This window comes from Dendroctonus ponderosae, unplaced genomic scaffold (assembly GCF_020466585.1).
Source record: "Dendroctonus ponderosae isolate FM_Combo_2020 unplaced genomic scaffold, Dpon_F_20191213v2 Dpon_F_20191213_9, whole genome shotgun sequence".
In the NCBI taxonomy this organism is placed as follows: domain Eukaryota; kingdom Metazoa; phylum Arthropoda; class Insecta; order Coleoptera; family Curculionidae; genus Dendroctonus; species Dendroctonus ponderosae.
The window spans coordinates 2,226,222-2,235,413 of NW_026019116.1; the positions used below are offsets into that span (position 1 = coordinate 2,226,222).

The 9,192-nt window shown below is 32.5% G+C and overlaps 2 protein-coding genes across 2 annotated transcripts in view; one reads left to right on the forward strand and one right to left on the reverse strand.

Annotated features, from left to right (window-relative positions):
• Positions 1-9,192, forward strand: part of LOC109539888 — a 12,250-nt gene that overhangs the window by 1,477 nt on the left and 1,581 nt on the right. The gene's annotated exons all lie outside the window — the stretch shown is intronic.
• LOC109539891 lies at positions 1,783-3,697 on the reverse strand. Its single transcript, XM_019907962.2, has 4 exons — positions 3,512-3,697; positions 3,306-3,461; positions 2,061-2,213; positions 1,783-2,007 (listed from the first exon to the last, which is right to left on the reverse strand). The coding sequence occupies exons 1-4, from the start codon at positions 3,563-3,565 to the stop codon at positions 1,849-1,851; spliced, it is 522 nt and encodes a 173-aa protein (XP_019763521.1). The 5' UTR covers positions 3,566-3,697; the 3' UTR covers positions 1,783-1,848.

The window sequence follows — 9,192 nt, forward strand, 5'->3', positions numbered from 1 at the left end:
AGAGTACATGTCAAACCGATGTACTATAATATTACGGACAGAGTGACTATCGGAGGATGTGTGTGCTTTGTGTTTTTTAAAGTAGTAGATTAAGTTAGTAGTAGATTAAATAATAATAAAAAAAAAAAAAAAGTTTGGACACACACAGAAAAAACTTTAGTATTCCGATGATGATAAATAAGCGTTGGTGAGACTAAACATTGATTTTCGAATAAATTCCCGCACCAGCAATTAAATTGCCACCATTATGATACGTTTCGATATAAAAAATCACAACTTCCAAATTACTTTATGCAAAAGCCTGACCTTTTGATCAAATACTGTCGATGCCTCATTATATCCATTGAAGGAAAAAGAGGACGAAAGCGAAAACACGGATTTTTGAAAAAAAATTAACAATCACTCCGAGAAGTTTCAAATTTCTGCATGCTTGAACAACAAAATTTCGAACTTCCAAACCAAATCAGTCAAAAGGTTGAAATTTTGTGCACATACAAGCATTGAACCCGACTAATTCTTCAAGAAAATTCAGCCACATCAGAACAAATCCTGATTTAGGTATTTTAAATTTTCAAGACTTATCATAAATAAATGTAAAAAAAATAATAATAAATAATAATAAATGTAAATAAACTCCAATTAAATTTTGTAGTACCTTCCAAAGTAATACGGTTACTAATTTGCTTCTCTCTTTGGATCTGCTGAATAAGCTCCTATTAAAAGTTTCGACACGTTGATTAGACTGAGTTGTCGAAATTATCATTTACACTGAAACCCCACTAGAAACTGAGTTACAAGCTAAATCGCACAAAGGTGAAGCGGATTTACGAGGAAGTAGGGAGTTTTTCGAGTCGAAACACAATCGGATAATTTATATACCAGCCAGGCTCTGGTTTACTGGTTTAGAGAAGGCAACAAAGGAAGTCTGGTTTAAATAAACCATTGAACAACTCAACGATTTCTGTATGCAGTTATTGAAAATTACATTACAAATTCAAAATTGAATAACCCAGTTTTCTTCAACTTAATCAAATTAGATTAGAAGAAGAGTTATTTCAAATCGTGTAGAGTCTTCAACCTTAGTTGTTAATTGCGTATTTTCAATCTTAATTGCTTTGTGTGCGACTTCGTGTTTTAATTAGTAATATATTCACGTGCTATGCGCCTTAATGCTAGCCAATTATACGTAAATTATGAGAATTTAATTCGCAATCGATCTTTGATTGAATGAGGGCAACCGATACCAATGTGCTGTCATCGAGGCTGGCACGAGACAAAGACAAATGCCATTTGCACGGTACCCATGTGTAACCACGGCCAAATTGAACATGTAACACTGTAACCACATTTTGCCTAACAACATTACCGGCAATTTCTGAGTCCTTTGTCCGTCTGCGCTGTGTTGGACTGGATGGGGTGTAATTTTCATCAAAGCACCAATCCAATAAAGCTAATTAAGGTCGGCTAATTTCGTTTTCGATATGTAATTCCGGGGAGCTAATTTAATGAATTGCATATGCAAGAGGTTTTTACATACTGGGCATACTCTTGCATAGGGGATGAAAATCAATCTGCTTTTCGATTTTTCCATCCTATTTGAAAAATATATCTGCTTAGTTTGGAATCATGAAAATTCGAGCCAAACTTTCCAAAACATTGGGTATTTTTTGCAATGCCGCTTCAAAAGACACATACATTCACTTGTAGTGACTGGTAAAGTTACAGGGATTTTTTCTTAGCAGGAGAACTTTTCAATCTGCTTGAGTAGTTTACAAAGTAACACTTATTTAGGAGGCTTTATTAAATAAGAGCGTTTTTATAAGGTTAAAATACTTTCATTTACACTTTTCATTCCTCATGAGATAAAGTTGTTATAATTCTGCATAAAATCAGTTGTCCAGCTTGGAGTAATGCCAAATGATGTTTGACCAAAGGTGCCACGCCATTAATTGTGTTGAATACCACATATTGACCGCTTATTGGGACGTTATGTAACTCATAAACACCCTAAAAGTTTTGTGATTTTGAATACACAAATTGTTGTTTATTTTCATACTTACTTGTGGTATTGGACATTTGCTGGGAAAGTTGGTTTCATCTGCAAAGTTTCCATATGGTATTGATTTCACTAAGGACTCGCAAACTGATCGTTGTCCAATGTAGAGTTTTTTCCAAGTTTGCAGGTTTTGATCCCAAAACTCCGCTTTGTATGCCTGGATAATTAAATTATTGATCTTAGCTTTGATTCAAGATTTTTACTAAAAAACCCGACTGTTTTTGTGGTTAGCATTGTTTGTTGATAAAAATGTTTATCAATTATCTAGGGCTTTTTTATTGTTTTAAGAGGCTACTTTCCTCAGTTGGTAGAAAACCAAAGCATTCTAGCTGGTTTTTCAGTAGCATTTTTGCTTCAGAACTGCTTTGTCTTTAATGGAGCATCCGCTATTCTGTCAAGTCGCTAAGTGTTTTAATTTTGTTGTTTTTCCTCCAGTTTCTTTGTCGTTTCCTTTGACTTGAAATAACGATGATTTATCTTAACTGTTTTAAGTACTTTACTGCACATTTTCTGTTACTAAATGGTCCAAAAATATTCTGACGAATAGCAACAGCAATAAAAAGATGGATGGAAGTTTAAAAATTTGTTCTTTAATGTCGTTATTATTAGTACTATTAGTTAGGTACTCCAAATTTAGTCTGCACTAAAACTCTTAAAACCAAGTCTTTACTTTGCTTTATTTTCTTCTTTTTTCATTTTTTTTTAATTGCACATTTTTTCTGAATTTCGAATGACCTTTACTTTGTTGCAATACAGGATGATTGTGAGAAATTGCACCAAAATGCTGCTCCGGACTTTTCGAAGAAGGAGGAGTTTGTTCTCCAATATACAAACGTATAAAAAGTATATAACGTATGCATGGGCATTCTGACGGATTTTATGAACTTTTCCAGCATTTTATCTTCATTTTATTAATTTGAATGAAGCAAAGGTGGTTGGTTTTGACTGGCGAGAAACGAGAGTTATTTGCTATAGTGCTTTATGCTAGTTTTTTTTATAATTTTTATATTTCTTTGGTGTAATATTTATAAATTCTTTTGTAGCTTTGCAATGGTTTGCTAATGACCAGTAGCAGAAACCCTAAAGCTACTGATTCATTGTTGGATCATTGAAGTCGTCAATAATGTGGAAAATAGGGGAAAAACTATTGGAAAAAAAGTTTCGTTTTCATATAAAAATTTCTCCAAAACTGTGAGGTTCTCCCAGTGCATTTTAGACTTAACAAATTTGTCATTTTACTCGATCATACCAAAACTGCATCCTCATCAAGAGCCATGGGCAGAATCAATTTTCCAGTGACTGTTTGATCAAATGGCTGCGCTTTTGATACTTCGACAGTTAGTTCGCCCAGCTCGATCTGACTTTCTTCGCATTGCGATATATCGTTAATGGTTACATGAAAACCCTGCAAAATCCTGAAGTTTCAGCTGCGAAAACAATTCAAACAACACTTACTTTACCAGCAGCAAGTAATAAAGCAATTATTAAAGAAACTTTATCTGAGATCATTGTATTACTGATGTTTCTATCTCGTATTTGATCGCGCAAATATGAATTATTTACACCTTGAATTGCGCGGTTCTAATACAAACTAATCAATTGCGGTAGTAATTATACGTTTTAAGCCAGTTAACAATGGAAACTGCTCAACTTCCCTTTCATGTTTCTGCTTGCAAAGCACGACACAATTAATTACGCATTAAAAGCGTTTGGTTTGCCAGAAAATAAATATAGTTTGCTTCTTCTAGCTTAAATCCCCCAGCAGGTCAAGATTCTCGTTCTAAAGAAATCCGTTTTTATGTGACTTATTAGATTAATTGATGGCTAATTAATTTGAAATAGCAGATTTTTAAGTACCTGAGCAAGTATAAGGAAAACTTAGCGGATTCTCTAGATTGGTGATTTTTTTGCAGCTTGAGTAAACCTTTGGCCAAGAAGAAATTGGCAGAAAAGGCCAAAAATGCAATGCAAAAAACTGCATTTAAAGTAATTGCTTATATAAAAAGCTTCTCAACCCATTATCATCTGATAAATTTTGTTTCAAATAAAAAGCTCATTAACGTTCTGTTAAATTATAAAAAAAAATGTTTTGGCTTTATTTCGTTTTGATTCTTAAGGGAATATTTATGGTCTCGTTTAAGGGACTATTTTGCTGGAACTATGGACTAAGTTTTTTGTCACACACTGATTTCAAATTGTATTAACAAAAATAATATACATATCTGTATTAATTATGAATGCTTCTTTTGAAAGATGTATCATCATATTTTGAATAGCTTTAGTAGAGCTTAGTAGAGGATACAATTATTACAGACGTTTGATATGTTCCTACTGAATCATTCAGATTTCAAGAGTTTCATGGTGTTACTAAAAGAAGTGCATGCAAAAATTTCCAAAAAGTTTTCCACAGTCGGTCAAAAAGTGACAAAATGAAGAATTAATTATTATTCGTTAGATTAAGAAAACCGATTTTTTTTAACCAAATAATTCTATTTCTATCAAATTAATTTCATTATCAATTCATGTAGAAATTTCTCTGAAAAATCTACTTAAGTCGATACTAAATCCTTTCAGCATTTTCAAAATAGTCTCCTAGAGCCTTAATCTACCACCAAATTAAATATCTTCTGTAATTTTTTGAAACTCATATATTTGACGGTCTTTATTAATTTGTAAAAATAATTCCTAATGCAAATGCCCCAAATGTATGAAAATTATGCTCCCGAAAACTGGAAAGTCTAACATAACTAAATAAATGAGTAAAACACAAGTTTATGAAAGTTAATTTTATTCAGATGGGCAGGAGTCATTGAGAAGAACCGTCGACTCGAGAATTTGTGATTAAATTGATATTGCGCCTCTACATTTGGTTGTTTCTGAAAAATGAAAATACCCACTTTACAAGCTTCGAAGTATTTAGAATCTATAGCACATACACTAACATTGTATATTGTAAAACCTTCTCTTTCATGTCCTTTTCAGCTATTTTAATATTCATCTAATTTGGCTTCAGTTCAGGCAATATTTCGTTTTTTGTTCAATTTTAATTATACTGTACATGACCTAGCATTATTGATAATTGTTATTGTTGAAACGAATTTTTTCCGATCACGCTAGACTCAATTTTATTGCAATTGACCGAAGGAATTAAATGTTATGTTAGCTCTGGCAAATATTTTCCTATTTTTTTCCGTGCTCCATTCAAATCTGGACAAAGTACACAGCACCGTCCAATAACCTGACGTATCTCACCCCATATGATAACAAAACCGTATTATTTTTCCCGATCGCCCCCCAAATCGGCAATATTGGCGTATTAGTCATAGTTTAGCAAGTTTGCTCTGCTTAAGAAGGGGGTGCACATGCATCTTGAAGAGGGAGCTTGATGGCTCATCAAACTCCCGGTGGACGATTGCGGAGGCAATTTCCTCTTTTACCTTTTCGATCTGCCGATTTGCGGTAAATGGCCAAGAATTCAGATATTCAAATACCAAACTTCTATATATATGAAATCAACATTCCTGCTTCGCTCAAATATTTCCCACAGGCTTTTCTTTGCTTCTTATACAGTCCTTTCGAGAAATCTTAACAATAGGAATTTGTTAGCTTTACCCGAGGAAGGCTGCTTTGAATTTTGAATTTAATAAGCCGCTTACGACTTTCCACAACAAAATACTGTCTTGACAATGCAGTGGAGTGTTTAAATCTGATATTTTCCTTTTGGGCGAAAGTTTAGTACTTTCGAAAGCTGGTTTTGTGCTGTTGAATAACAAAATACTCCCACACTTTGCTACTATTTGATTATTTGTAAACACTGCAAGCTTTAGAATATTTTTTTTGGTGACATAATTGATTTAATATATTTATGATTCCGTTTTGATAATTTTGCATAATTACTCTGCTTAATGACACCAGTTTGAGTTTTTAACACCCAACCATACCAGCAGCTCTAATAAGAACTGTTTTAATTTTTTAATCCTATTGAGATCTTTCCATGTTAATAAATTGTTGAAATTGCTTTTTAAAAGCACAGCCTTCTAAGCTTTTATGTATTAAACCAAACCCAGCGTCTGTTCAGACACATTTTAATAACGTATCAATTGGTGCATAAAGTCTATAAATGCATTCTTTAAGAGCACCAACTTGTAGAGCCAAAGTGCGTTAATAAGAGACAATATAATCATTTACTTTATTCATCATGGGAATTAAGGTTTGGGAATGGTATCAGAAATGTATTCAAATGTAAATTATAGATGCTTCTTTCTCTTAGAGGTAGCTGAAATCTTACATAATATTTCTTGAACTTGACACTTGAAAAGTTGCACAAAAAACCACCGCTGTTTGGAAGCTTTAAATTTAGAAAGCCACATGTTAATTAGTGAATTCATTCCCACAGAGGGCCATTGATTCAAAGTGTAATTATTTGGCCGATAAAGCACATTTAATTCATAAATATGTCGTCCGACAACGTGAAAAAATAAATAACAATGAGAATTATAACTGACTCAAGTTTAATTTCGAAACGATTAATCTCTCGATAGGTCACAAACATGTCTTGGATATTTGGATTACTTTCCCATAAGTATACAGAAACCATGCCCCGGTTGAGTTATTACTGAATGCCCGCATTTAATCAACTCAATTGTTTGACTAGAAACTACTGGTTTTACTCTATTTGGTGCTGGCACTTTTAGAGAAAATCGCGCTTAAATGTAATGTAATCATTTATTTCCTGCTGTTGCTAATTTTGGGTCATTTTCATAAATTTGCATTTTTTATGCCGTTTAAAGCTTTCTCAAGGGGCGGTGAGTTCGTTTGGTGTATTTTGCATTCTGACTTTTAACACAAAATAAAACAAGCAAGCAGCGGGTTTAATTCTTGGCTTGTTAACGTTTCCATAATTAATTAACAATGAGAGAAATCCGTGAAGTAATTAGAAGACAGTTTTTGTTGCTTGATATTTTGTGGATATTTTTTTTCAATAGATTCAAGACTAAATTTATGAGTAAGGGAAAGCCACTTGTGAGTCTGGGAAGCAGCTGAAATGGTTCTGTCTGTTCCCATTTACTCAGGAATTCTTCTGGAAACGTAGTGCATAATTATGAGAAACTTATTGTTTTCCCAAATTGGATAGATTTACCATCGGTTTTGGGCAATTAAAACTTTAACTTTTTATAGATGTAATTAACCTTCACCAAAACCTGATTAAGAGCCCAGCACTTGCTGGGTATTTTTGGGAACTATAAATAAAAGGGGTGGAAAACTTCTAGTATAATACAAATCAATATATATTTTATTGTGATGTGTGATTTATGATTCATTCATCAGATACTTCCAACTCTATAGATGCACAAAACACGTGGTTTTCGTTTTTATCGTAAATATTCAATATTGCCCTCAATTGTCCAAATATTGGAGGAATTTGAAGTTCTGGCTTGGTAATCTCAAAGTCTTTCAATACGAAAATTTCCTAAAAATAAAAACAAAACATTATGAAAGGTTGATTTATAAAGAACAATTGGAGATGAGGCTAATTTGACAAATTAGCATTTTTAATTTTCTTCCTGGTGTTTCGTAAGTGTGAGGCGCAGAATTAGCCACTTCTTGAAGGTTTAATTTTGTTTTGAGATGGAGGATTTGTTCGTCTATTGGTGTAAAGTTATTCGCGTCGTTTGCTAGTTTTGTGGCTTTTTAATCGTTTAGATTTTTTAATTTTAGATTAATTAATGCAAAATTTTAATTTTTAATTTCGCATTTTCGCAATTTAATCGCAAATATTATACAGAAAAGCTTATAATATAAAGTTATAGTTTTTGTACTTCAACTCACAAACACAGATAGTTGTAGTCGAAATAATGTCAACTTTTACCGCAACAACTTTGAGATCAAAATGTGTCCAAAACTGCATTTTGCAAAATAAATAACATGGATTGTACAGAAGATTGTAATCTCGAATGTTCCTGCTTCAGCAACGTGCGAAGTATGAACGTCAATTCCATGCGTTTGGTAGGACAAAGTCACTTCTATAAGTAAGCAAAGTTTCGAATTCTAGTTATCTTCAGGCAATTTTAGACAATTTTTAAATATTTAGGTTTCCGATTTAGTTTCAGTGGGCCGCAGTTTGGCATTAATTTTTTCACAGGCATTCGGTCGCTTTTGCTTGGATTTTGTATGACAAAATTTGATCTACATGCCAAATTTCTCGATTTCCAGTCGTCGACAGGCAATTTTCAACAATTTTTTGAAAGTTTTGGTAACTTTTTCAACTTTTGTTTGTATTTTGCGTTGTATCACTTACGGGTAATTTTACAGTTAGCGATTACATTGAGAAAAAACATTTACAAACAATTTCTACTTCAGACTCGTCGAAAATATTTCCACTAAACGGAAAATATTTGCACTGTTGCATTTGTTCTGCAGCAAATTAACGTAAAACTAGCTTTAAAAAGTACATATTTACACCAGCTACCGATATCTATCGACATTTCTGTAATTTTGAGCAGCGATCTTTTGAACCTAATTTCAACATTAGTTATAAATAATATAGTTAATTAGAAAAAACTCATTTACATCTAATTTCAATTTAAAAAAAATATAGAATTATTTGTCCTTGCAATATTTCGGTCAATAAAACGTAAAACTAACTTTCATATAAACACTTTTACATAAGAAAACTATAAAAAGTGAGTACACTTTAATTATGTGTGGTTTTAAAAGAATTAAAGAAACAATCTTCGAACAAAAGGCTATCGACCCAATAGATCTTTCTGCCCAGAAACAATTATTTCTACTAAATTGAAACTTCTCCCGTTTTAGGCGGTATAGGAATTTTAATACTTAGAGAAGTTTTGTCGTGTACCATACAGATATTAATGAGTAAAACTTTACATTTCATATTCACAAGAAATTGCCAATTATTTCACGAAATCTTATTGATTTTAGCTGCAAAGGAAGTTATTTGGAATTTTGGAATAGTTGATTTATTGATTTAATTTTTTTATTGAATTCTACGTTTAGAATCGAGATGTGATAATTATTCTAGTACTAAATAGACACCGTCTTTGCATTTTGCGCTACCAAATTTGTAATAAAATCAGCAGTTTTAGTTCCAATTTTAATCGCGATTAAGTGAAGAA

What these genes read in the sequence shown, in the direction of transcription:
- LOC109539891 (XM_019907962.2), bottom strand. Translation starts at nt 3,565, where the DNA reads ATGATCTCAGATAAAGTTTCTTTAATAATTGCTTTATTACTTGCTGCT. An exon ending in TTGATGAGGATGCAGTTTTG is followed by an intron (nt 2,214 to 3,305) that starts GTATGATCGAGT and finishes TTAATTATCCAG; the next exon opens with GCATACAAAGCGGAGTTTTG. An exon ending in GCAAATGTCCAATACCACAA is followed by an intron (nt 2,008 to 2,060) that starts GTAAGTATGAAA and finishes CAAAACTTTTAG; the next exon opens with GGTGTTTATGAGTTACATAA.